The sequence below is a fragment of the Fusarium musae genome, chromosome 5 (assembly GCF_019915245.1).
Source record: "Fusarium musae strain F31 chromosome 5, whole genome shotgun sequence".
NCBI lineage: Eukaryota > Fungi > Ascomycota > Sordariomycetes > Hypocreales > Nectriaceae > Fusarium > Fusarium musae.
In genome coordinates this window covers 3,335,141-3,362,025 of record NC_058391.1, presented here as the reverse complement: position 1 = coordinate 3,362,025, position 26,885 = coordinate 3,335,141, and the positions used below count along the sequence as shown (strand labels likewise).

At 48.5% G+C, this 26,885-nt stretch overlaps 12 protein-coding genes and 1 non-coding gene across 13 annotated transcripts; 8 read left to right on the top strand and 5 right to left on the bottom strand.

The window, feature by feature from the left end:
* Nucleotides 1-80: 80 nt before the first annotated feature.
* J7337_007490 (uncharacterized protein) lies at nt 81-1,177 on the bottom strand (the record flags this gene model as incomplete). The annotated part of the gene is given in 4 exon segments (XM_044825141.1): nt 81-436; nt 495-611; nt 626-977; nt 1,025-1,177. 4 exon segments carry the CDS (start codon nt 1,175-1,177, stop codon nt 81-83), a joined length of 978 nt encoding a protein of 325 aa, XP_044680798.1.
* A 2,039-nt stretch (nt 1,178-3,216) lies between these two features.
* On the top strand, nt 3,217-4,164 carry J7337_007489 (uncharacterized protein; the record flags this gene model as incomplete). The annotated part of the gene is made up of 2 exons (XM_044825140.1): nt 3,217-3,599; nt 3,714-4,164. The coding sequence occupies 2 exons, from the start codon at nt 3,217-3,219 to the stop codon at nt 4,162-4,164; spliced, it is 834 nt and encodes a 277-aa protein (XP_044680797.1).
* Nucleotides 4,165-4,259: 95 nt separating this feature from the next.
* Nucleotides 4,260-5,223, bottom strand: J7337_007488 (uncharacterized protein; the record flags this gene model as incomplete). The annotated part of the gene is given in 5 exon segments (XM_044825139.1): nt 4,260-4,343; nt 4,363-4,541; nt 4,590-4,728; nt 4,775-5,152; nt 5,200-5,223. 5 exon segments carry the CDS (start codon nt 5,221-5,223, stop codon nt 4,260-4,262), a joined length of 804 nt encoding a protein of 267 aa, XP_044680796.1.
* A 369-nt stretch (nt 5,224-5,592) lies between these two features.
* J7337_007487 (uncharacterized protein) lies at nt 5,593-7,837 on the bottom strand (the record flags this gene model as incomplete). The annotated part of the gene is made up of 2 exons (XM_044825138.1): nt 5,593-7,707; nt 7,754-7,837. 2 exons carry the CDS (start codon nt 7,835-7,837, stop codon nt 5,593-5,595), a joined length of 2,199 nt encoding a protein of 732 aa, XP_044680795.1.
* Nucleotides 7,838-8,441: 604 nt separating this feature from the next.
* On the top strand, nt 8,442-10,118 carry J7337_007486 (uncharacterized protein; the record flags this gene model as incomplete). The annotated part of the gene is made up of 1 exon (XM_044825137.1): nt 8,442-10,118. The coding sequence occupies one exon, from the start codon at nt 8,442-8,444 to the stop codon at nt 10,116-10,118; it is 1,677 nt and encodes a 558-aa protein (XP_044680794.1).
* A 734-nt stretch (nt 10,119-10,852) lies between these two features.
* J7337_007485 (uncharacterized protein) lies at nt 10,853-11,665 on the top strand (the record flags this gene model as incomplete). Its single annotated transcript, XM_044825136.1, has 1 exon — nt 10,853-11,665. The coding sequence occupies one exon, from the start codon at nt 10,853-10,855 to the stop codon at nt 11,663-11,665; it is 813 nt and encodes a 270-aa protein (XP_044680793.1).
* Nucleotides 11,666-12,065: 400 nt separating this feature from the next.
* Nucleotides 12,066-12,169, top strand: J7337_007484. The gene has a single exon. It is a non-coding gene; the product is annotated as a tRNA-Phe (tRNA).
* Nucleotides 12,170-12,678: 509 nt separating this feature from the next.
* On the top strand, nt 12,679-14,676 carry J7337_007483 (uncharacterized protein; the record flags this gene model as incomplete). Its single annotated transcript, XM_044825135.1, has 1 exon — nt 12,679-14,676. The coding sequence occupies one exon, from the start codon at nt 12,679-12,681 to the stop codon at nt 14,674-14,676; it is 1,998 nt and encodes a 665-aa protein (XP_044680792.1).
* Nucleotides 14,677-14,926: 250 nt separating this feature from the next.
* On the bottom strand, nt 14,927-16,143 carry J7337_007482 (uncharacterized protein; the record flags this gene model as incomplete). The annotated part of the gene is made up of 2 exons (XM_044825134.1): nt 14,927-15,615; nt 15,705-16,143. 2 exons carry the CDS (start codon nt 16,141-16,143, stop codon nt 14,927-14,929), a joined length of 1,128 nt encoding a protein of 375 aa, XP_044680791.1.
* A 3,808-nt stretch (nt 16,144-19,951) lies between these two features.
* Nucleotides 19,952-21,128, top strand: J7337_007481 (uncharacterized protein; the record flags this gene model as incomplete). The annotated part of the gene is made up of 2 exons (XM_044825133.1): nt 19,952-20,128; nt 20,184-21,128. The coding sequence occupies 2 exons, from the start codon at nt 19,952-19,954 to the stop codon at nt 21,126-21,128; spliced, it is 1,122 nt and encodes a 373-aa protein (XP_044680790.1).
* A 638-nt stretch (nt 21,129-21,766) lies between these two features.
* On the top strand, nt 21,767-22,547 carry J7337_007480 (uncharacterized protein; the record flags this gene model as incomplete). The annotated part of the gene is made up of 2 exons (XM_044825132.1): nt 21,767-21,804; nt 21,857-22,547. The coding sequence occupies 2 exons, from the start codon at nt 21,767-21,769 to the stop codon at nt 22,545-22,547; spliced, it is 729 nt and encodes a 242-aa protein (XP_044680789.1).
* Nucleotides 22,548-23,944: 1,397 nt separating this feature from the next.
* Nucleotides 23,945-25,171, bottom strand: J7337_007479 (uncharacterized protein; the record flags this gene model as incomplete). Its single annotated transcript, XM_044825131.1, has 1 exon — nt 23,945-25,171. The coding sequence occupies one exon, from the start codon at nt 25,169-25,171 to the stop codon at nt 23,945-23,947; it is 1,227 nt and encodes a 408-aa protein (XP_044680788.1).
* Nucleotides 25,172-25,928: 757 nt separating this feature from the next.
* Nucleotides 25,929-26,398, top strand: J7337_007478 (uncharacterized protein; the record flags this gene model as incomplete). The annotated part of the gene is given in 2 exon segments (XM_044825130.1): nt 25,929-26,325; nt 26,343-26,398. 2 exon segments carry the CDS (start codon nt 25,929-25,931, stop codon nt 26,396-26,398), a joined length of 453 nt encoding a protein of 150 aa, XP_044680787.1.
* Between the last annotated feature and the right edge of the window lie 487 nt (nt 26,399-26,885).

Below are 26,885 nucleotides of genomic sequence, written 5' to 3'. Positions count from 1 at the left end.
TGCCAGACAAAATATTCTGTCGTGAAACTCTCAACAACGTCATTCAACATGTACAACCACACTTTCTCCAACATCTATCTTTATGCCCACTGAGAGCAATTATTCAAGAATTCTAGCCAATCAACATCAGGCCATAAGCTCTCGCAGAACTCTAATGACGGAACCTCAAATTCTGCTGGTCTTTCAATCGGTCCGGCATCTTCATTGGTTGTGAACATTTGGACAATGCTGTCCAAGTCGGCTAGCAAGGCATTGCGATCTCTGGCAGCCGGATTACCCGCTTCGGCCGTTTCCTTCAAAATGAGGCGGCATTGGGTGTAGAGATACTCATCATTAAGCTCCGAGGTTTCGGCAAGCTCGGGAGCGATAGCCTTCGCAATAGAGATGATGGAGAGGCTACTGAAAGCGTGCACTGAGTCCCAATAACCGAATCGCGCTGATCGAACAGTTAGGATTTATATTACCACTGGATCAAGGCCTGTTAAAGTGCTTACCATGTTTACCGCGATTGAAGAGGTCTATGAGATATATGAAGGTACCCTCTCCTTCCAAGACCGCAATGTATCGAAGCACGGCCATAGCTCGAATAGCATAGTTTCCAGATCTGAAACCTGTCGCAACTGACCGACAGATTCTATTATCTGGCACTTGATCTCGCATATTTGTGTCTGCAATGTCTGAACACTCGGATCGAAAGATTGATCCATTTCTGATTCGGGTATGTCTCGTGAAGAAGGCAGCCCAGCATCGAACTTATTCGCGGCGTGTGCTGGGGCCAGTCCTAGCTCTGCCACGACCATTCTCTCCATGCAAAAGGATGTCCACCATAAGCGCTTTCGATGTTCGACTATAACCTCTTGCCTAGAGGCAGATAGATTTGGATTCCTGTCCAGAAACAAGAGCTTGGCTACTGCTAAGCTCTGTGTTGCGTATTTGTAGGCCATTCTCCAGCGATTCAAAGAGTAAGAGTAGAAAGCCTGTTTCACGTCAGATAGCATCAAGATTGTCGGGGCTGACCGCTTACCATGAGATTCAACGCCTCGACATCTTCTGTTGTAGGCTCCTCTGATGAGACGTATAGCAAAGCAACAGCTTGTTCAAACAAGTCTGATCCGGGAGGTGTTGGGGTTTCAGCCTGTTCAGTCGCAATCTCACCCGAAGGCTGCGATCCATACATGAAAGTTGTAGCTAGGGCAGAAACAAGAGACGCCCTTGAAAGCCAGCTTCTATCTTGTGATTGCGTCCTAAGATCTGTCAATAGTAGCTGGACTCATTCTCTCAAGTCTCTTCGGAGGAACCAATGGTGATCGCAAAATATCTCTTCAAAGGTGTCCAGTAGCTTCATAGCCAGTGGTGCTGATGGGAGCTTTATCACTATCCTGGGCTCTGAGCAAGATTAGACTCCAGAATTTTCCTACTGCCAAAGTTGGAGATATATACCTATCAACTCCGATTCAAGTACCGCATATGAGTATCTACCTTGTTGCTGAAGGTCATCGGGACTCTCAGGCAATGCCATCTGCCAGAGGTCGTAGACGAAACGTTCTGCACTGCAGTCATCTGATATGAGAGCCCGAGCTGCGACTCTGCTTCTAGTCGAGGTACCCGGATCCGAAGGGCTCTGGGACTGTCTAGAATATTCTGGTATATCATCTGCGAAGCTGGGAGTCAAGGATGACGATGGTCGAGAGCCTACAGCTGCTCTCTCAAGGCCCCGAAGGTAGGCTTCTGGTACGGTCACGTATGTAGTCTTCACAGGGTATACGCAGTCTCGTTGGCGACGAGCGCAGCGTCCACATGGATGAGCTCGTTCTATCAGTACATGTGTTAAACATAAAAACGAGCAGTCTGCTTGACGCCGTCGCACTTCAGCTTCTGAGAGTGACAAACTGTACATGCTACTGTGCTTCGACCCTTGAATCTGCCCATGACTTACAAGGAGGATCGATATACAAGCTATACTCGCTAGCGACCGTTGTGATAGGTATTTTTCTGTGCATATACCCTGGCTATGAAGTTCTGGGAAGAAACGCCCCCTACCAAGTGCTTGAGGAATTGGGGGCTGGAAAAGCATCGTCGAACATCAGACAAACAGCAATTGAAGACTTGGTGGAGAGCATTGGCTGGAGCGCATTAGCGGCCGAACATGAATTTGACGTCGCACGATTGGTCTGTTTGTCACCTAGAAGCAGGTCGGCTTCCACTGCATTAGCGGCCGACAGTCCCAAGGACCACTCACTGGATTATGACACGTAGATAATGACGCAGGAGAAGAGCAGATCATAACCAGATGCATGCACCTTTGATCTAACTTAGTGGTCATAGTTGATACGAAAGCAACCACCGTGCGTCCCTGCATCTTGACCTTGATGTACATGCGTATGCCAGGTCCAGGTCCACGTCAGGCAACGTGTCGGGCACACTGACACCCAGAAGTGCAATTCGCCTAGTCCATGAACGGTATGAACTCAATTGTTGATTGAGATTTGATCTGATGCAAAGTTTGGTCGGCTGACGTGCTTATGCAGCCGAACTCTGCTGTCTACTCCTCACCAACCCACAATTACCGACTTGGAGACAGACAAGACCCCAGGCTTAACATCAGACATGGTGATTTACTTAATTTTTCATCAAAGGCCAGATCTAGCTAATGGGGAGGAGGGGTAAGCTAAAAGTGTCATGAATGACTCCAAAATTTTGATATCGTGATGCGGGGTGATCATCCAGTTTGCTGGAACGCGCTATCTTTAGCAAACTTTATTCTTTTCATGAGCATGCTACCGTCTCGCTTAATTCCCTTAATGTACTGAAAATATACAAAGAGGTAAAGAGTACTGAGGTCCTGGGCTATTCTCAGTGATAAGTTGGTAACAGATATCGTAATAGTCTTATCTGAAAACAGAGATACGAGGTCTTGAAGCTAAATGTTTAATGACGGCTGGCCCTTATCATGGCAAAGCCTGTGGAAAATCCGGGGAACTAACATAAGTTGCAACGCTAACGGTCGCTTTCGTTACCGAGCCGAAGCAAAACCTTCGATTCCCTAAACTTGCCTATCTCGTGGTTGAGCCAAGGGTTCCCCGTATGGTACTCCAGAACAGCATAAAATCTGGGGAATTGACTTCCTCCTGACGGCCTATTTGCCTACCGAGCCGACGACAAGTTTCTTGTCCTATCTCACTATCGTCTTTGTAGCGTCTCCCACAAGGCTACCCCATGCCAAGCGACTACACAGAGTCTGGGGAAGTTCTCCAGGCTGATAAGACACCAATGGGTTTGTATGCATTCGAGATGTATAAAGACGAGCGATGCCAGTCAGGGTCGAACAGCTTCTCATCATTCAGGGCAACAACTTCTATTTCAGTCAACAGCAGCATGTACAACAACATGGATATCGAGAAGACCCCTCACACCAGCATGGACGAAAACGAATCCTGCGACTCCAAGAGTCAGGGGCTGGCCATATCTCCTAAACCTGAAGCTCTTCAACACCTTTCTGATGAGGAACTCGCGGCTCTGGAGAAGCGTCTCAGGCGCAAGATCGACCTGCGTCTGCTTCCTTGCATGATCCTGATCTATATCATGAACTATCTGGATAGGTAAGATGCCTGATATAGCATGGGAAAAGACAGGATAACTACTCCTTTACTCACCGCACCTCCATAACTGTTGGCGTGCATGGTTTGTGCGGTAGTCGCATGGAACGCCGACAGAGTTCAAGAGCGCTTCTGGCACACCAGTTTGTCTATTGCCTCTGCAGTCGCAGGCTTCATCATCTCAGCGTCTACCACTGTTATTAGCCCTCGTTACTTCGGCGCCATGATCATGTTGCCTGGTATCTACTCCGGCTTCAACATGTCCATGGCATGGACTGCCAACACCAACTTCCGCCCTGTGTCTAAACGAGCTGCGGCACTGGCATTCAACAACGCGCTAGCGACTATCTGCAGTATCTATGGATCCTTCCTGTACCCCAATGGCGCCGAGCCGCGTTTCATCCTTGCTTTCAGCGTCAACGCCGCCATGGCTACAATCGCTATCATTGCCAGTATTGCTCTTTATTTAGTTTTGAAGCGTGCCAACCGGAAGTTGGAACTCAAGGAGGCTGAAGAAGAAGCTGCTGGACGACATCTCCCAGGATCTGGGTTCCGATACCTTACTTAAAGTAACGAAGTAATAGCAGCAATCCAGGAGACTTAGTGTCAAATAGTGAAAATACTCATGTATATATTGTGATAATTTAGAACAGGCCAAGTTGGCTAGATGTCTAGACATTTTCGGCTTGGTACAAGCAGACGTAACTCTCCACCATGTAACGAGCGGATGACATGAAGATACTCGGACTACGCAGATTTAACATACCCATCCACCATCAACATTATATACGGCGCCAGTCACAAATGATGCCTCATCACCGAGTAAAAACGCGATAACCCGAGCAACCTCGACCGGATCAGCTCTTCTCTTCTGCACAGTCCCTGAAAGACTGCGCTTCATGTGTTCTTCATCATCGTGCTCATTCATAGCAGTACTCACGGATCCTAAACACAGTTAGCCAGTATCGAGACGTGTAAAGCGTACAAGCATACCAGGCGAGACGCAATTGACTCTAATATGAGCATTTTCTTTCGCAGCTGTACGCGAAAGGCCGATGACAGCTGCTTTGCTTGCGCAGTATGCGACATGCCCCGGAGCACCAAATTGGCCAAACACGCTGGCGGCTGAGACCTGTGGGTGATCAGCAACTATTTAAAAAGTTGATCTTCAAGCTTACAATGCTAGCACCGGCGGACATGGCTCCGAGCTCTGCTCGTAGGCAGTTGAACACTCCGCGCGTATTGACTGCAAATATCTTATCCCAGACCTCATCGCTGTACTCGGTGAGAGGCACTGGCTCAGCAATGATACCGGCCATGTTCACAGCACCATGGAGGCCGCCAAAAGTGTTGAGAGTCGCTTTAATCCAAGAGTCCACCGAGTCGCTTTTGCTGACGTCTACCACTTGATAGATATGCTTGCCACCCGGCAAGGAGGCTTTGGCCCTTTTGAGTGCTTCTTCGTTGATATCGGCTAGAGAAATTGTAGCTCCCCTCTCAGCAAGGAGCTTTGCGGTGGCCAGGCCCATGCCGGAGGCAGCGCCGGTCACAGCGATCTAAAGTGTTATTCCTGCCCAATGTTGCACGGAGACAGAGTACTTACCACCTTTCCTTCAAAAGGCGCCATTTTAGAACTTGGTATGTTGACAGTGAAGCTTCTTCTACATGATGAAACCGTTACTACAGGCGGCCTTGGGAGAGTTTAAGTCCAGAGCAGCCTAGCCATAGCCAATATGTCTGTGTGACGTAGAATAATTGAAGACCATTGGAGACGGGCTTACCCCGCATGGTAAGCTGATAAGCCGTTCTGGAAGTGGAAAGTCATCCCAAGTGGCGGTTTGCTACGAAGAGCTCATTCTATTCCTACACTTGGCATGGATGGAAGGCCAGCCACCAATGAAGCAAGCGAGGTCGCGTCACATAGTCACATTTGCATGTATGCATGGCGAAGCCTGCCCGTTCATCTGTAGCTATTTGCATGGTCTCCGAATTCGCTTCATCCGAACCCAGTTTGTCTATCGGTGCTGTCCCTCCCGATCCATATCTGCTCAATACGTTCTTTTGTGTCCGTAAATATCCTCAGCCCGCTTCGCTTTGCAGCGCATTCAAACCATTGCACAAACGACGCCCGTATATCATTATCATCAGTCTCACAAGCTGCAACGAATGCAGGCCATATTAGTCTCAAAGATCCGTATCCCATTCCAGCATCCGAGGCGTCAAACTCCAGCAGTCGGTCGCGCACACCAAGAACATGCTTCTGAAGCATACTAGGATCCAGATCATAAATTCTACGATAAAAGTACACAGAAAGTGCGTGCTGCATCGTATCAGCCAGACTATTCAGCAGATTGACAGACTGTTGGTGTTCTGGATCAACGGGCGCTTCGACCATCCATATGGACTGGCGAAGCACATGGAGCTGCTTGATCCATCGCTCAACTGCTTTTGCGCGAGCCATAAACTCCTTCAATGTGAGTCCAGAGTTTATCAGTTCATCTTGGTTCTGCTCTTTCTCTCGCGCAAGCCGAATGACTAGCGAAAGCATAAAGAGGTGGAGCTCTGGTACGCCAAAGATCTCAGGATAAAGCGTAGCCGACCATATTCCGGGATGTTGAAGATGAAGATCGTTTTCTCCCTCTTCCTGACCTTTGACCTTGTGCATCTCCTGGTCCAGGTTACTCCACGTAGTGAGCCGGAAAGACAGGCTATCCTGGCTATAGGCACTGGCACCGCTCGCTTCTATCGCTTCACGGACTCGGTTCCGATGATCCAAGTTCAGTGTATTTTGTGTAAAAGTGCTCTCGTGCGACAGCCGCTCAAACACGTAGCAGTGATGTAGTAACCTGACTTTGCGAGACTTTCGTCGGTTCAGGCCTTTTGTTCGGATGAGCTTCTCCGTTTCCAGGAAAAAGTACTCTGCCTCATCTCGATTGCCAGAGAGTATAGCAATCTGGACCATCGTCAAGAGAGCCATGAGTATAGACTTGTATTTGGCAGTCTTGGGAACATCGTATGCTGTCTTGAGCATAAGACAAACATGAAAGTGGGCTTTTTGATAATATGCTGTGCCTTGGTCTAACCACTTGGTGGAGCCATGAATGCCACCCAGGCTAAAGGCACTGATAGATAGTGTGCCGTAAAATGCACATAGACTTGCGTGGTCCATCTTCTCACCGAGTGTCAAGGCTGCCAAACAGCTTTTGACATGGGGGAGAAAAAGCACGTGCCACGGCGTCTTGCTGTGACGGTATGGAGTCAGGCCTCGAAGCACGGTCGTTGCATAGTGTTTGACCAGTAATACAGCATCGCGGGGTACGTCCGTGTCGACTTGGGACGATACAGAGCCTGAGCTCGGCGATAAATGCGACAAGTAAAGCCTTGGAGATCCAAGCTCAATTGTGGAAGATCGTGCAAATGGTGAAGGAGGCTTCTGCGCAGACGCTGATTCACCCACCCAAGGCACGGCCGTTTCAATGCCCATGGCCACGGGATCCCACCAGTCGGGCAGATCGAAGTGCCCAGGGTCCAGCCAGCTGTTCAAGGGGAAACTTTCCAGGGTCTTCAACCAATCTGTACGGGGGATGAGCGCGTTGCCTTGACCCGATATTTGATGCTCAGCATCTTGATGGGCCGTTCCAGTCGCAAAGTCGAGTGTTGAGGGGACAACTTCCACGTCGTCATCGAAGTCAGGAAGTAGTAGCTGATCTTCTTCTTGGGCAGCGTCAATCCGTTGAACTTCTATCACGTCCTCGTCTATCTCATCCAAAGTGCTCAATGGATCTGAGGGCAGTTGCTGCGTAATGCGAAAAGCTCCAAAAGGTCCTCTCGAAATCTGAAGGTCCGTAGACGTCTTTTCGCATTCTTCGTCAATTTGAGAAAGATGCCAACCCGCCAGTTCTGGTGGGACGTCTTGCGCAATCTGTTCACTCAAACGCTCTCGTTCTTGTTCCGTCAATAATGGTCTTCGAAATCGAGCAACTCCCGTCAATGAGGGGTCATCAAAGTCGAAGAAGATGTCTTTGCTATAGCCTCCACAATCGAGGCCTGAGATGTTGCACATAGAACATCCGGGACGTCCTTCATCGCATTTCACACGACGACTGCGACACTGTGAAAGGTCAGTAGGGAATGGCTGATCAAGTGATTGAACATACGGTAACGCATCCTCCAAACGAACGAGTCCTCCGTCCTGGGACCCGCTTGACCTTTGCAGTGGACTTCCCTACAAGAGGAGGCATGATGAAGAGAAGCTGTCTCCTCGACGAGACCTTCTTCTCCGCCGGGAATGCCCACTTGTAAAGGGTCCCAAGATGAAAGCATCGGCACTCCCGCCGTGGTGGAGATGTGAGATAAGGCTAATCGTTCCCCCGCCTTTCGGGTATCGGTACCAATCCCTCTCCTGGGGAAACTTTCCTATCCCAACCAAGAGATTAAAAATCAGCAGAGATAGAAGCCTCCAGTTCGTGTCGGTAGTTGACTCCTGCAGGGCGCACTTTGATCTCGTGTCCTTCAGATCATCACGTTGATAAGGTTCTCGCCGCACTCTGCAACGGCTCGTTACTTGATCCAATCCTTTGATTGGGCGGCAATGTTCCACTATCGAAGCCACCATCGTAAAAGGAAAGTTATATCTAGTGGCAAGACACGTCGTTTTTCACTGTGTGATATCATGATAGGAAAGTCGAGCAGACTATCCTGTTCAGGTCATTGGCTGAGAAGAAAATATGAAGTCAACTCCGACATGATACGATCGAATCATTTATCTCGAGATATATAGAATCAATTCGGAACAACAAGACAATTCAATCCATCGTCACTCATCGCACTATTCACACTATCGGCATGGGTTCCGTACCTCAGTCCACCAGCACTTTCGACGTTCTCATCCTGGGCGCAGGTCTCTCGGGCCTGTGTTCACTTTATCAGCTCAAGAAGCGCTTCCCAGAATGGCGTATCAGGGTTCTTGATGCCGCTCCCGATGTTGGAGGCACTTGGTACTGGAACTCTTACCCTGGATGTCGATTCGACTCTGAGTCGCTGTCTTACTGCTACTCCTTCGACAAGGAGCTTCTGGATGAGTGGCATTGGAAGGAGGCATTTTCGCCTCAACCGGAGACTCACAAGTACATCACCTACTTTGCTGAGAAGCATAATCTCAAGAAGGATGTTCAGTTCAACACGACTGTTACAAAGGCTACATGGAGTGAGGCTGATCACACATGGACCTTTGTAGATGAAGCTGGTAACGAAAATGTTTCTACCTTCTTCATCAGCTGCATGGGCTTCCTCTCTGCGCCCACTCTACCCGCAATTGAAGGCATTGAAGACTTCGGCGGCAAACTATTCCACACTTCTCGCTGGCCCAAAGACCTCGATATCAACCGCGACTTTATCGGTAAGAAGATCGGAGTAATCGGAACAGGCGCGACCGGCATTCAAATCACAACGGCTGTCTCTAAGGTGGAGGGCGTCGAGTCTCTCAGCGTCTTCCAACGCACAGCCAATTGGTCCGCTCCGCTCCACAACTCGGAGATCACCATTGAGCAAATGGCCGAGCACAAGAAGAACTATGAAAACATCTTCAAGATCTGTGAAACAAGTTCCTCTGGTTTCATGCATCACGGCGACCCTCGAAAGTCTCTTGAGGTCTCGGAAGAGGAACGCCTAGAGCTCTGGGAGAAGCTTTATAACACTCCTGGTTTTGGGAAGTGGCTAGGCGTGTTCTCTGATACATACACCGATCGATACGCCAACAGTCTGTACTCGAACTTCATGGCTGAGAAGATCAGACAACGAGTTAACGACCCTGCGATTGCAGAGAGCCTTATTCCCAAGGATCACGGCTTTGGCACGCGTCGAGTCCCTATGGAGAGTGGATATTTCGAGGCCTTTAACAAGTCAAACGTTCATCTTGTTGATCTCAAAAAGACGCCAATTGACCGCGTCACACCAGCGGGCATCCTGACCTCCGACGGCAAGGAGCACAAGCTTGACGTTCTGATTTGCGCAACTGGCTTCAATGCCATCACAGGTGCTTTCAGTGCTATCGACTTTCATGGCAAGAAGGACCGACCACTGATCGCAACGAGCGACAGTCCCAAGGGCGACCAAGCAGTTTGGGTTGATCATCGGCCCCGAACATTCCTGGGCATCACTGTACCCTCGATGCCAAACATGTTCATGGTTCTTGGCCCTCATCAGCCATTCGGCAACGCTACACGCAACATTGAGCACGGCGTGCAAGCTATCTCAGATATGCTGCAATACTGTAAGGACAACGGCTACACTTCTGTTGAACCAACTGAAGACGCCGTTGAGCAATGGACCGAGCATGTGGTGAAGTGCAGCGAGAGCCAGGTGCTCATGAACGAGATTGACAGTTGGATGACAGGCGTGAACAAGAACGTCAAGGGCAAGAGTGTCAGAAGTGTTGCACGATATAGTGGTAGCATTGGAGAGTATCGTAGGCGATGTGCGGAGGTCAAGAAGTCGGGATACAAGGGTCTTGTTTTCGCATAGATAGAGGTAATCAAAATTCATTTTACTTGCAGCAGCACTTATTCTCCTCATCTTAGCAGTATCAACGGAGACTTTCAGCACTGGTATTGTTCATAACAGGATAGCCACCCAATTTGTAATCATGGGCCATATGATTGACGACGATACGATGGCTTGACAAAACACATTGCAACACTTATAGGAATGTTTTATCTAGAACTTATGCAACATCTAATAACGATAACAAGATACTATAACTTTATACTAACGAGCTGTCGCCAGCGCAAACTACAACACACATTGTCTGGAATCCCATGTCTAAAACATTTGAAACTTGGTCAGCAAACAAGTTACGCAGTAATAATTCGTGAAAAATTACCGGGCCACCTCCGTCCGATTCCGCCCTCCATCACGGAACTGCCTTCCCGTTATCCTCTGCTCATCAGATTGAGGCCATCCAACAAATACGTTATCATGCATTCCCCGCATTTGAAACAGGAAAGTTATATCTGGTGGCTGATCAGTGTGGGGCACGCCCAAGATAGCGAGAACGTCAAACGAGGAAAGCTTCTCCAGCTTAGCTTCGGGTATCGGTCGCCGAGTCACGGGCATGCCAACCATGGGACAGTTGGGATGCAATTGTTATAGGTGTATAAGAGTAACTCAATATTATAGAGATAGACATCAACATCAGTGATTATCATCTCAAGATTTTGTCTAATAACCAATCCCTCATCTCTAATACTTTCACTACAATGGATGTCCCAGGATACGCTTTGATCACAGGAGGTGCTTCAGGCATTGGCCGAGCATGCGCCAGGGCCTTCGCCCGCGATGGTAGCGCCGGTATTGCACTCATAGATCTCAATCTTGAATCTCTACAAGTCGTCAAGTCTGAGATTGAAAAAGAACAACTGTCACCTAAGAAGGACTTCAAGATCGAGATTTACTCTGCCGACGTCACGGATGAGAACCGCATCAACGAGATTGTCGCAGATGTTGCACAGAAGTATGGCCGCATCGACTATGTTGTCAATGCAGCTGGCATTGCCATGAAGCATCAAGGCGGTGCAGCATTTGCCCATACAGCTGATTGGAACCGTGTTGTCAGCATCAATCTCACTGGGACATTCTTTGTCCTCAGAGCTACAGCACAGGTCATGTTGAAGCAAGAGCCAATTCGTTCATCTATCAACGGAAGGGAATTACAGCGTGGATCCATCGTCAACTTCTCTTCCATTCAGGGCGTTGTTGGTATTCCGCTTTCTACATCCTACACAGCTGCCAAGCATGCCATCATCGGCCTCACACGGTCAGCCTCCGAGGACTACGCCAAGGAGGGACTTCGCATTAACGCCATCTGCCCGGGATACACGGAAACACCAATGACCACCAAGAACCCTGAGGTGCTAAAGGCTATGCAAGAGCGAATCACGACAGCTGTTCCTATGCAGAGGATGGGTGCGCCCGAGGAGATTGCGGATGGTGTTTTGTATCTTTCTGGAGGACGAAGCTCTTTTGTTACTGGGTCTGCCTTGGTGGTTGATGGTGGTTATACCCAAAGGTAATGATGAGCAGGAGGGGTCACTAAATGGGATATGCGGAATTGATATTAGGAGCTGGCATTCGGGTACCACAGAGCAAGCAGTAGGCTGATCCGTCTTATGTCTTAGATTAAGACGATGCAGACATCTCAGATAATAATCGATGCTGAAACGTCTTCCTATCCTCGTCTCTTTTCTTATGCCAAAGTTAGTGAGTGTACTCTCGGTTTTTGAAGCTGAACTATGCTAAGTTCTACAGGCCTCATTGCGTTAATTAGTTGGCACAACTCCTTGGATGAAGATGGCATTTGGGCCATACGATGTCTTTGTTACTTTCTTAGAGACCGATTGCCATGTTTCGGTCCATTCCCTACGTTTCCCTCACAAGGGGACAGACGAAACCGCAACACCAACTCATTAGTCAGCGGGTTTAGCTCAGTTGGGAGAGCGTCAGACTGAAGTCAAACTTCAATCCTCACCAAACCAAGTGACATCTGAAGGTCGTGTGTTCGATCCACACAAACCGCATCCAATTTCTTTTTGCCCTTTCCCACTACGACCTTGCCTCAGGTTTTGCATCAGCACTGCCACTTGGATGCTGACAAGCTACTATCTATGTACAATGCTTAGCAGCACAGCCTCAAACTGCGGCATTAGACCAGCTAATGTTGGCACCCTGGTTCAAGGTCAGAAGCGGCCTTGATAGTCTCTAATTTTAGAGCCAAGATCAGCCAGATCTCTGTTCCTTGACCCTAAAGCCTTAGGGCCTCTCCGCTAAAAGACATAAATATTAGGCAAGTTTTATATGAATTTAGGGGATCTTTACGGAGTAGACTAAGGTACTTAGGTAACTATTTCTAACACTTGGGGTCAAGATCCCCTGCTTTCTTGTCCCCCCTGGCCTGTTTAGCACAGCCTCTATCGTTTCAGCCCTAGGCAACATTCTTACAGTAGTACATGCCCCTCAATCTTACTCTTGAAATCACATTAATTCTGCGTTGCTTATTCTCAAACTACTCTGGAATACAAACCTAGAAATGACGGAGAAACTCGATCACGGCCCCAAGGTCATGTCCGTCAATGGCGAAGTATGTGCGGCGATCTACAAACCTCTCGATAATACTCGTCAAGAAATCCGACTTCTCACGCTCCTTCCGCCTCGAGACGGAGATGCAAATATCCATTGCACCCTTTCACACGCCGTACTCAACAATGCCTTATCCAAGAATCCCAAGTACGAGGCCCTATCGTATGTTTGGGGCGAGCCCGAGTTTTCGGAGCCCATCATTCTCAATGACCACACTTTCTTCATCACACCGAGCCTAAAGTACATTCTGTCGTGCCTGAGGCAAAGAGATGACCAGTCGCGAGTTCTTTGGGTTGACGCCATTTGCATCAATCAGTCAGACGTCGAGGAGCGGGGTCATCAAGTTGCTCTCATGCGCGAAATCTACTCAAATTGCCAACGAGATATCGCGTGGCTAGATCCGATGATCGGCAACAGATATGATGTCAACGCTCGTGATCTCTACAAACACCCATATCTTGACGATGAAGAAACTTGGTTGAAAAACGGAATTGACTTGATGCGCGAAATCGCCGAGAAGAACCCGCAGACTCTGAAAGAACTACAAGATCAGGCCCGAGAAGGACGTTATCGTCTCCTTGATTTCTCTCAGTCCATGCTATCTTGTGTTTTCAAGCGGCCGACGCTCTGGAGTCGGCTGTGGGTGATGCAGGAGCTTTCTCTCGCCCCGCGGCTGACGCTCATGTCAAGAGATGCTGAGCTGAACTGGGACGTTCTGAAAAACCTCTTCAAAGACGAACCATACTTCGATGCGTTCCACATGGGCCGCGATAGTAGTCATTCCCCGGAATACTACAAGGACTTTAGTGAAGTGTTCGTCCCCATCAAGCTTATCGAGGACCAACGTCGCCTAATGACGCAGGGCAAGGGGTCCAAGCTCATGGATGTACTTGTGCGCTTCCGTGAAATGGAATCGACAGACCCTCGGGACAAGATATTCGGGCTACTTGGGCTTGTGACGGAAGATCATGGTATAAATGTCGGCTATATGACGTCAGTGCCTGAATTGTATCAGCAGGCCACAGTCTCCTTGATCAATCTCGCCGGAAACTTGGATATTCTTTGCCAAAACCCATTTGAGCGTCCGAAAGGGCCTACAGCGCTGGATAGACAGCGTAAACTGCCATCTTGGGTCGCAGAATACGATAGCAAGCGTCGTCAATGTGCAACAATGCTATTTGCCCAGCGGGATATATTCAACGCTGGTATCAAGAAGTGTGAGACCCCATGTCGACTCATCGGCCCCGAAAAGGATATCTTGGTCACGAAAGGCACCATCCTAGGAACAGTAGCACCTGTTCTTCAGGATGGCGAAGACCTTGAGGCTCGGGATGTCATGAACCTTTACCTTGGCAAGGAAGTCCTTGAGCAACCTCAGGAGCATATGTATGCCCCGAAAGTCGGTGGTAAAGAGATACCAACTGGCGACACTGCCATTCGCGCATTCTGGCGGACGATGGTCAAGGATTGCACGCTACCCCCAAGAATGCGTCGGTTAAGGCCAACCGAAATTGAGAGATTGGACATCGAAAACCAAGAGCAACTGAAAAGTGAATGGAGTCCCCTGCAGACATACCGTTTACACTTTGGCAACAAATACTCAAGATCTGCATTCGGTTATCAGCCCGCTGACGACGAAGATCTGGCTAAACTTGACGTTGAGGGTCAAATCTCGCATCATTACAGCCCTGGTAGCTTCATGTTCGCGGTCACGGATAATGGACTATTCCTAGCAACGCGTTTTGCTGCGAAGCAGGGCGATGTCGTGGCCGTCCTTGATGGGGGAAAGGTGCCTTTGGTGTTACGCAAGGTTGAATCTAGAGATGGCGTTAAAGGAGAATCGTATATGGTCGTTGGCTCGACCTACGTGCACGGCTTCATGGACGGTGAGGCAGAGGCTGGTGTCACCGAAGGTTGGTTGGAGAAGCGGGAGATTCTAGTCGCGTAATCCTACAACTTGGATTGACGTTTCAACTATGACAAGCTAGAAGATCTCTGTTCATACGAATTACGGTACTCTATAGTAATATGTACATGCTGGGGACTACCTGAAGTTGGTCCGTCTTGGGTTTCATAGTTGGTTGCGAAAAACAAAGTACTCCGTTAACAGATAGCATCTTTCCCACCTTAAAATCAGCTTTTCCCACGAGCTGAATGTCTAATCGCAACACATGAATCACTATTCACTGTCCTCCGTCCTAGCCAGACCCTTCAAGAACTTCCAAAGTTGCCTGAAAGTCACAATCACCCGTCAAGTTGGACCTTAAAGCAGCCTCGTGGTTCGCTTGCGCCTGTTCCATTCTGCTCTTGGCAAACTGTACTTCTTTCTGAGCACGCTCAAGCTTGAGTGCACATAGAGCGCGAGCATCAAAGGTCTTCTTGATATCCCTCACCGCTCCCATGACTTGAATTGGACGATGGAGTCTCTGATAAGCTTGGTTGAAAGCCTCTTCTGCTTCATGTTTCCGAAGACGAGCTTGTACCCTTTCTGCTTCGCTGACTGCCCTTGAGCCCCTGCCATGCATCAGGTCCAGCAACCCTTTCTCAGCTGCATTTTTGGCCGCAAGGACGGTATCAAGTTTGGCGGTCCACTTGCGGTGAACGATTTCGATCTGCTCAGGGCTTAAAATCCCAAGCACCTTCTCTAAGGCCACTCGCTGACTCTTCAACATGGGTGGATTCAACGCTTCGTCTTCGTTGTCTTCCAAGGACCGCTTCATACCTCGTGGCGAAATTTTTAGTTCATCTTCTGCCGATGCAACCGTACCGTGGAGTGGAGGTGGGAGTTGCTGCTCGGCTGATGAATCAAGAGCAGAAGTACTCAATCGCGAAACCGTGTTGCTCTTCTCCAGTTCTTCCACTTCAGAGTCGCCACCTGTCGTGGAACCTGCATTGCCATCAGCGGATGCTCTACATGTCATTGTATCTTCAGAACTTGGGCCAGGCGGCCTCACTCAGTTGGCATGCATAACTTACCCGACGACGAACTGCAATCATTGCCCATCTCCGCCGTCGACGAACGCAAGATCTGGCGTGCGTGGCTCACCATTTTCCTGGTAAGGCGTCTAGATTGCGGATGCTTGTACCTTCCATTGCGACCGGCTTCCCTGATGGCCAGGTCTTGGTCGACAACACTTCTGAGGCATCCGCCAGGCTCCCAGAGAGAAGACAAAAGAATGTTCTTGGCCATGGCGATCTTGGTGATGTTCCTCAGGACTCGGACAACACTCGGACAAGGTTTGGAAGGCCGCAGCAGAGGGATAGGGAACCAGTCTGGCCCTTGCCACTGTTTGTTCAGCCAATCTATGTTGGCCTCGTGGAATCTGAGCCTGGCATCTCTTTTCATCTCCAAATTCGACTCCTTGATCTGCGCCGTGGGCATGTTGATCTCGACATCTTGATTGGGTGAAGCCATGTTCGGCTTGTTCGATCGATGTTTCTGAAAGACGGCACTTGATGTCGGGATGGTGCGAGCCTAGCCAGATAAATGTTAGCAAAACCCGCGACAAGTATCTAGGAGACTCACCGATGGCCCTTCGATGTATAAGATGTTTATCGAGTCTGGCGGGCTGCTGTGGAAATGGAGAGAATGCCGCCAAAGAGAAAACTGAAAGAATATTTCTGGTGTTGTTTTGGGAAGAACCTCAGACGCGAGCTTCATGCGCGTGATTCAGGAAGTTGACCTGTGACGTATTTGGCAGGTGCTGTTAGGCAGTGCCTGCCAGCTGTCAAGCCTTGACTCTTGAGTGTATCGCGTGTCTGCCTGACACTGGAGGTGACTGGCTCACCCAAGCAGCGCGCGGGTTTCTAGACAACAGCAACACACAGGTTTAAATTTCCATCTTTCATTGCAAGCAAACAAGTTCTTGCATTGCTTTGAGCACTTGTTTCGTTGTGTCAAAACACCAGCCAGAACACCTGCTTGATTGTGGCATCTTGCTGTAGAGTCAAAGGCGGCATCAGAACGTGGACACCCAGTGCTTACAAACTGGGCTAGATGCTGTCCGGAGATGACACTGCAACGACAATAAGGACGAATTACTTGGCTTTGTTTCTGACGCATAACATTTACCGCCTTAACTTGTCAATCTAGAGCTACAATCGCATGCAGTTCTCCAGTGGAGTCGTGGAAGCAAGCGCATTCATGGATGCGTAGGGCTGACTGCATAACAAAGCCACTAAATCTCCATCACCTCGGCTTAAAAAGTCCTGGGCCTTCTGTCAGTTGGTTGCCGTAATGTCACTGTGCGGCACACTCACTAGGTTCTAGGTTCTCTCTGCCAGAATAAGCTCTCAGCCACAAGTCTCAACTATAAATAACACTTCTAGCCCATAACTTAGAAATCAATACCATAATAACTAACTAATAGCTATAGTATAAAGCTAATATAATATAAACCTAAATAATGACTCCTTAGCTGGCCTTAGAGGCATATAAAGGTGCCTCCAATCCCTCGGCCAAGAAAGGTTAGCTCAACACCACAAACACCCCGGATGGAAGGTGGTGGCGGTATTGAGTTTATAAGTCAGTCATAAGGTGAGAAAATACACTTCGGGTTTAACACAATGGGAAACTCTCAAAGTAACCTTCTCAGCGGCCGAACAACACGCTAGTGAGCTTCTACTCTGACCCTGTCGACGCCTAACCCAAGGGGCGCAGACCTGTCCAAATCTCAATGAATCTACCTTGATTAGTTGAAAACCAAACAGTGTTGTATTCATTCAATTTCTCACCGAGGCCAGCCCGCACAAGTGCTAACAGATTTTTGCTTGAGAGGAAGAGTATTCTCAAATCTCCTGGTAAACTAGTCGATTGTTACACGCTGCCGCATTTTCACCATACGCGCTTGGTCCCAGAAGAATCGTCCTCGGCTCCATGGTTCATAGGCCGTATCGCCGGAGGAAAAATATCCCAGGCTGAAGTGTTCCAGATTTGACACTAACCTACCACGAGTGTCTGGAATATGATTCGTGCCATCTCTGCAAAACCACGTAAAGCTCTTGAGAACGAACTGGCGGAGTTCAGCATCAGAATACCGTTCTGCAACGGTGAGGCAAACGTAACCCTGCAGACAGAGCAGAGCAATGTAACGCAGCTCCTCATCCCGAGTCCTCATACGGAACCTTGTTATGCGTACGAGTTCAGAGACTTGAGGTTCTGAATCTTGGCATAATTCCTCAATATCGAGTTGTCGATCAACACGCCGTATGAGATTTTCATAGCATTGGAATATGAAGCCGAAGATGGACAGGCAGGCGCCGTCAAAGCTATTAGCAATAAAGTAACCCTCTGAGAAGGGATCTTTGTTATAAGTTGGCAAGAGCGCAGCTTGATGTAGCGTTGTCTCATACAATAGGCTTTTGTCGTAGACAAGATGGTGTCGCCTGTATTCGAAACCGAGGAATGCCTCCCGTAACCGTCTTGATTCGCCGTCAGTAAGGTCCACCGCTTGGTAAGGCTTGAACCTCGATACGCCGGCCCGTCGATATGAGAATTCCCTAGCACAGTCGTCTTGGATCTTGTTCCAAGCTTGTACTGAGTACCTTGAGATGAATCGGCCGATTTCATTGTTAAGGCTGGCCATTTCGCAGAGCAGCTTCAAATTGCACCAGTCCCCATAAAAGTCTGCTTTGCATACTTTTTGTTTCGCTTTTGCAGGATCTAAGAACGCCAAGTTTCGCAGAGCTAAGCGTAAGCGACAAGCACGAACGTCATATCCGGATATCTCTTGGATTGGAAGTTTTCGGTCAAAGCCCCGTAAAGCTGCTTGCAAAAATCGTTGGCGGTATCTCTGGAGTAAATGCAAGGCTCTGGGGTAAGAGAAGGCGAATGCCCTTATACTGGAAGGACACTCCAGGCTTTCCATAACCATGAGAATTATTTCGGTCGGAAGACTACACAAAGTCGATGTCGAGTTCATGTTGATGGGTGAAGATGACAAAGCGTTACCATATGTTAAGATTGTGATATAGCAAAAGTGAAGGGAATAAGGCACATTGTGGTGGTTATTTATAGGATCCGCTTTTTAATAAAGTTTAAGATAAAAACCTTTCTCTGTCTTTGCCGCGTCCCAAACTCAAGAGAATCAGGGATGGAAGTGTTATTTGCAGTTGAGACTTGTGGCTGAGAGCTTATTCCGGCAGAGAGAACCTAGAGTTGTGCCATCGTTTTCGTTTCAGATTTGGCAGAAGAATTCTGAGGATTAAGTGAAGGCGTGGGCTATCATCCTCTAGGCTCAGGCATCCATGCTACAACGTCCTCCCATCCCAATGATACCGTGACGTGAATGGTAGGGATTCACGGCGCTACAGCCCAAGAGCATCGTGGGGGAAGGTTTGTCAGTACCCGCATCATTTCTCAGCGATTTGATCTGGAAGACATTATCTTATTCTGTCCTCTGGTATGTTTGCTGGAAACGTGAGCTTCGATCAATCCATTTAACAGTTTGCACTGGACATCAAATTACGGAGGTTTTATACATCCTATGCTCCTGACTATGTATGGACCTTCAACGGGCCCTGGAGGAGCAAAAGAATATCTAGCCTTTGGATCAGATGCGAAGTTTAATCAGTCTATGGAGTAAGGCCTTGTTGGCCATACAAAATTTACCTCCATTATTTTGTCATTTAGGATACAGTGCTGATGTTTTCTTTCCTCCCCTAGCTTGCTCAGCTGCTGGGATTCGTCGTTTAGATAAGGTATCACCGCTAAGATAAGAACCAAACAATGCGAAAATCCTCTGAAGCCCACTGTAATTTGGGAGCACAGTCCAAGCATCGCCCTGTTTCAAAAGCAGAGTGGCATTGGCGGAACATTAGTGCTTATGATCTCGAAATGTAGCCAATAAAACTGGCTGAACATACTGAGAAACCTTGCCCGACAATCGTCTGATTAGAACGTAGGATTCTGTCACGTCCCTGATGTCGATACCAATTTCCAGCTTCCCACTCAATCCATGCATGGGCACTCTCCAGAGCCAAGAAAACAGCTGGCGTTGAATCAGGGTGCCAGAAATATCTAATATATGGTCTACTAAATCTACACTAAATTATTCTGCCTCGACCTACCCTTTTTTGTCACTTAGAAAAGACGTTTAAACTTTTCTCGGCTCCCGAGATTGTTGAACGTGCATATATAAATGTGACGGTCCCAGGGCTAACGGTTTCCCTCGTTTCTCGGCAGCACTCTCTTTTACACTCGTTTTTATCTTGACTTTCTCAGTATGAAGTTCTTGTCACTCTTTAGTTTCTCTCTGGCAGTCACTGCTTGCCGCAGTACACCATCACCCCAAAAGTCAGCCAAGATCGATGTTCATGCTCATTTTGTTCCGGATTTCTATGCGAAGGCCTTGAAAGAGGCTGGGCATGTACCTGGCCCTGATGGCATGCCCTTTACTCCTGTGAGTATTGCACAGGTAACCTATTCATGAGAAAGACATAAACTTACATCGCTAGGAATGGGATGCCGAGTCTCATCTGCAATTCATGAAGGAAAACAATATCGACAAGTCTATTTTGTCCATCTCGAGTCCTGGAGTCTACCTTAATGTTCCCTCGAAGGATGCCACCAAGAAAGCTATCAAGTTGGCCCGCCGTGTCAACCAGTATGGATCTCAGGTTAAGGCCAAATATCCCAAGCAGTTTGGCTTTTTTGCATCACTTCCACTGCCTGACATCAATGCTTCCTTGAAAGAGATCGACTACCTTTTTAAGCAGCTCAACCCTAAGCCAGATGGAATCGTCATGATGTCCAACTACTACGGGCAGTACCTTGGTGATCGCGACCTTGAGCCTATCTACGACGCGCTCAATGAGCTCAATGTCACTATCTTTGAGCACCCTACTACCCCATGCACTCAGTTCAACAAGATGCGGTTCGACATTGACAAGGCTGCTCCCTCAATTTCGCAACAACAATGGCAGGCTCTCAACCGGCCAGTCGCCGTACGACAGTTCGCTGCTCCTACCTTGGACTTCCCTTTCGAGACGGCGCGCACCTTTGCCGATTTATTCTACACATCGATGCCGACCAAGTTTCCTAACCTCAGGTGGATCATGTCCCATGCTGGGGGTGGTCTGATCCCAACCCTGGACCGCATCGTCACCTACAGCGCTCTTTACCCTGGTCTCAACTTGACAGAGGCTTCTATGAAGCAAACCCTCGCAAAGAACTTCTACTTTGACCTTGCCGGACCCTGGCCTGTCAATTTTGCCATTCCTGCACTGCTTCGATGGGTTGATTACACCAGGATCGTTTGGGGATCTGACACTGTCTTCACGCCCATGTCAGAAGCAGCGAAGTATGCTGCTGCTTTCGATAAGGATGTTGAAGAGGTTTTCCCGGATCCTCGAAAGGCGAACGCTATTCGAGCGACTAATGCTCGAGGTCTGTTCGGCTAAATGCGAGTCCCCGCTCCACGAAGACTTTGCCTGGTGGTGAGTCGATACAGCGGCAAAGCCGTTCCACAATGTAGTTTGTATGTATCATTCTCAAATACTTGTAATCCTTTCTTCACTCAGGAGTCTTCTCTCGGAGAGGCAACAAGACCCAGAACCTTGACCTTAGTGATGAAAATGTTTTGGTAATTTAGCCTAAGCTTAGAGGATGCTTTACTGAGTTCGTTTTGGCCTTCTCCCCTCAATTTTAGTTTTCTTATTCCTTCAGGGCTCTCTGTTCTTTAGGGGTAGTTTTATACACAGAAAAGGCGTCGTAGATGAAGGATGTACGACTGGTGGTGATTCATACATAGCCATGTAATTCATCCGGGAGATCATCCTTTTCCCGGCTACCGAATATTCTTATTGGTGGACACTACCCCAGATTCCCTGAAGTCTCGGCATTGATACCCAGAAAAGATGAGCTTGCGACCCATGCCATCGGGTCAAGACAGTCCGAAGTAACGTTTTAAGCTTCCCCGCCGGTTTCTCCAGAATTCATCCACGGCATCGGGGCTTAAGGCTGGTGGAATCTGCTGATCCGGGTAAATTGAACTTGCATATATATGTGGCCAGTGAATCCTGCGGAAGTACCTTTTATCATGTCAGACCAGATTGACTCTACAAACATCAGGATGAAGTCAGTTTGAATCCCAAGTTTATATCTTGTGCCGTGCTAACACTGTATTTAGGCTCGACCCCAAGCAACTTACAGCCTTTCTGGCCGCCAACTCCACTGGCGTTGGTGTTCTGGTATGCCCAGGTGGTGGCTACAGTGTGATGTCTATAAGCTACGAAGGGTTTGGCCCGGCAGAGTACCTCAGCACGCTTGGCATCGACGCATGGGTTCTTAACTACACAACGGCCAGCATCAAAACACCGCCACTGTATCCGACACCCATGGACGAAGCCCTAGCTGCTATCGACCTCATTCGAAAGCAAAGCCCTGGAACCAAGAAATTAGGTGTCATGGGCTTCTCGGCAGGCGGTCATCTCGCAGGAACAACACTCACGAATCCGAAGGCAAAGCTCGACTTTGGTATTCTGAGCTACCCGGTTATCACCATGGAGGACGACTACACCCACGAGAACTCACGATATAACTTGCTCGGAAACAACCCGACCCGCAAACAGATCGAAAGTCTATCCGTGCAGAATCGGGTTTCGGACAAGACCCCGCCGACGTTCCTCTTCCATACTTCTAATGACGAACTCGTCCCGGTTCAGAACACATATCTTTATGCAAATGCTATGGCTAAGCACGGTAGGAAGGTTCAGGTAGTGGTATTGCCGGATGGAAAACACGGCATTGGTCTGGGCGTTGATGATCCTGTGCGAGACTGGAGACCGGAGCTGGAAAGATTTCTCAAATACTCGATCTAAGTATTGGCTTCATGCTCATTCAGAACTGGGAGAGTTTAATATGCAAAATGAAAGCGGTTCACAAAGCTAGCTCGTTTATCTCAATATCTACTATTCGATAGCAGCAGCTAGACAGCGCTGTGAGTCTAAGTTCTGTCTGCCGGAATAAGCTCTCAGCCCCGAGTCTCAACTGCAAATAACACTTCTAACTCATAAGTTAAACATCAATACCATGATGGCTAACCAATTACTACAGCATAAAGTCGATATCATCAAAACCTAAATGATGATTTCTTTGCCGGCCTTAATACGGCTATCCTATCAAGGTTTATACGCATCACCAGTACCAGAATCACCATAGTTACCAGTTACTTCACACTGAATATATACCAGCACTCCTCTCGTCGATATATCTGCGACAGATATCATCTTTATGGCAACGTCAGGGGTTGCCCCACCAGAGCTGCTTTTGCGGCTCACCAGGCTTATAAAAGGTGTCAACGCCATGAAGATACTTATTATACGGCATCAAAGCTTTGCGAACTTCTCAGAGGTCTGACGCAGGTCACAAAAGCCACCAAGTTCTCTGTACTGATTCAAGCTCTCAGCCAACTGCTAACCTTTGGTTTTACATTAGTAGACTTTCAGATGAGTGTATGGTATCTTGCTCTAAGTCATAGATTATATATCAAGACATTAGTAAACCTAGTCACAAATTTGTACGTTCCATACTAATCTTAGAATACCTTTTCCCACGCTATCTGCCCGTTTTCCCTTTCGGCTTACTATTCATGTGACTAGTTGATCGAAAATGCGCTGGGCAAGAAGAACTCTGGCATCCTCACGGTGACCACCTCTGTCTTCCTACATGAACAAGCAGGCGTGGCCCATATCATTCTTCCAACGATTTTACCCCCCTGGATCAAAATTGCTAATCCGTCCTTCTCCGAGCATGCATACTTAAGACCAGGGGTACGATAAGCCCTCGCGTTCCGTAATTCTGTTGGCAAGAAAAAACTCCCGACCTTATGTGCGAACATTCTATCACACCCTGTACAAGTGATACCAACGGTGTAATCATACGGTCTGCAGTAGATGGTTCCGTATCTGGCCGCATTGTCTCCCAGCACAGTTTGATCATCGCCAGGCCTGAGTTTGGAGAATGATAGCACGCCTGCGAGCCATTCGATGTTATCTTTGCCATCCAATGGCCAGGTGAGTATTTCTGGGCTGTCGTAGAGCCTGTTCAGAACTCCCTGCAGACGATCCACTTGATTCTTCTCTTCCAGGATTTTCATGGTAGTTGATACACTCCCTCTATGAGTTCTCCCCAGAGCTGCAATAAAATCTTTGACGCCTGGTCCATCAATCTCCAAAACTAGCTTCGCGGCCCACGAGAAGGCTTGGATCATCAACCCCTACTCTGGTCTGCCGACTATCGAAACTGTTCCAATGTCTTCCACGTGAAGAGTAACACGTTGCTCAGAATCATCCAAAGTTGTGTATTTACCCAATGTTGGCGGATTCACTTCCTGTCCCAACTGCCAAGTGAAAACGTCACTGTAGCCAAATTCGGACCAGTGGCCAGGACCTCGTCTTTCGATAGCTCCCATAAAAGGGGTTATCAACAGCGGAGAGTAGTCTCCCACTTTGAGACATTCCCACGCAGTTCGATAGTACTCCGTCTTGAAATCAGAACTGTTTGGTCTGAAGGACCTTGCACGAACTATTCCTCTCAATGCATGGAGGAAGTCCATTCGGTCTCTACAACCTCTCTTGCAGAGCAGAGCAGTTGCCATGGCAAAGTTCATTCTCTTCAGTAACTTTGCCTGTCTGAGCGTACCGAGACTCCATGGGACTTGATTCTTGCCCATCTGGACCTTTCTTTCGAGATCGTGCACCTTTCTATGTTGGCGAACCTCATCTTTCCAGGCCTTGAAGATCTGGCCAAGGAATGCAGGGTCGTCGAGGTCGGGAAAGTAAGTATAGTTGCTAATCATAGTTCTGGCACGCTCGCTTCTGATGAACTCCATGGCAGTCCAGACGCGCTTGAAGTACTTGGAGTTGCAGACTGATATGACTGAGCTGAGGCGTTCTGGAGTCCGCTCGTCTTTGTAGAGCTCATTTACCACATTCGGAGCTACATCATAGAAGCACAGGACTGTTGTCTCCGCTGTGTTAAAGAGCTTATCCACGATGGGAAGAATATTACTCCTCAGAGCATCTGACCATTGAGGTACGTTGATGTAGTCCAGCCAAAGCTCCCTGGCCTCATACCCCGGTCTCTCGATTTCATTGGAAATCCTAGCCGAGATATCTAGAACACGGCGGGCTGCTTCTGGCGCCTCTGGTACTGCTTTTTGTTGCTGCTGTGCTTTTGAGATGTTGGGATCCCAGACATGGGAGACTGCTGAGAAGAGGATCTTTGAGCTGACTGCACAGTCCATATGTCGGTCGAAGAGGATAATATGGCCTCGGGACGTAGACACAACGGCGCTTGAACCTGGACGACGCGAGCCTGCCTGCTCAATGCGAAATGTACGAATAAGAGGACTCCCTTTGAACGACTTCTGGCACTGTAAGCACTGGAGATTTTCTTCTGTAGGCTCGCGCCATAGCTTTTCAAGAAGTCGTTCGCCTTCCATGCTTCGTAGATGAGTTCGTGGTCCCAAGTTTCTGGAGACAGCGAAAGAAGGTTGAGGAAGTCAAGGTGAGGCGGGGGGTTACAAGCTACACATTTTCAGCAAACAAGGCAAACAGTTACACAGTGACGCATCGGCAATCCGACATAACATGGCGATTGGCTAGTGCTGGCAGTTCCCAGTAAGCAGCTCGATAAGTTGCATCCAGACTTTCTAGTCGAATACCATATAACGGGATCTCTGGGGCAGGAAAGTTATTGCCCTGTGTACAATATTTTGCAACCGCGTCCCTGTTTTCTGTGGTGTTGGTGACTGAAGATATTCATGAGACCAATCGACTCAAGTTTCTCAAGATCGTAAGAATACCCCTTTACCCTGTCACCCTTCAGGAAATTACCGTACATTCAGAGTTGTGTTCACGTTCGCTCTGGCAACAATCAGATTCGTATTCTGTTCTCCCGCAAACATTACCGATAATGCGGTTTGACTGGCTGCTCTTAGCGTTCGACTGTCACAGGTTAGCCGTTATCTTAGGCTGTTAAACACCACGTCTAAGCCTGAGCTAGAAGAAACTACTGAACCCAAGGCTCGTATCTTGACCTTTTAAAGGTATTCAGTCCAGAACACTAGCCTCATTCGAGATGGGCTCCGAACTGAGGAAATTACCAGCTGTCAAAGAAAACAGCCCCTGGCCGGAATACAAAAAGTGCCGTTTGGGCAACATGTCACTCTGGTTCATTCAACGTCATTCTTATGCACAATGTCTCCCCGGTCTTTAAACGCGTTGATTGCTACGGCGTTGGCTGTGGCTGGCGTTTATGCTGGGCCCTGCAAGCCATCGCTGGCATCGTCATCTATCATCTCTTTCTCGAGTGCATCCTCCAGCGCGGAGACACTGTCAACTACTGAGGCACTGTCATCGACTGAGACACAGACTACAGCGGGCCTTCTGTCCAGCACTGAGACACCCTCGACTGCCGACGCCGATGCCACCGAGGCTCTATCGACCACTACAGCCCTATCGACCACGGAGGAGCAGTCGACTACTGTCTTTGAGTCGACAACATCGGCTGGAACTACCACGGCAGCGGCAACGACGACCACGGAGGCCGGATGTACAGTTGCTTGTACCCATGTCATCGGAAAGAGCGGCGCTTGTACGATTCCATTCCAGGTCAAATCATGGAATATCGACGAGTCTTGGCATATCGGTTCACCCACTGTAGCTGATACGGCAGCTTGCGCCGACGCCTGTGCTAGCGACTGTCGTTGCAAGTCCTTCGCCTCGTATAGCACTAGCTGCGACCTGTACTCGGGCACCCAGGCCCAAATTAATCCGCCTTCCTTCTATCTCGGTCCTTACTTCTTCGATCTGGCGGCCTGTTATGAATGCGATGACTGATGGGGAGGATAATAATAGAGGTTTTGGAAGAGGAGGCTGCCTCGGGGTGAATGAGATCAAGCCACAAGATTCGACTTTGGGACGATCCAAAGGCTGAAGCCACAGCTCTTGGAGGGTTCAGGCGGTGAAAAAGCTGAGGAAGCCAGCGATAACTTTTATAGAACTAGATTTAGAAACATGGGGTCGACTTGATCTACTACATGTTCCTTCTTGTAACAAAAGGCTCGCGAGCAGCCATGACCGAGTCGAACGTGCTTGCGCGCTACCGCTTGACTAGACAATGTGGGCTGGCAGCTTCAGAGGAGCTCAGCCAAA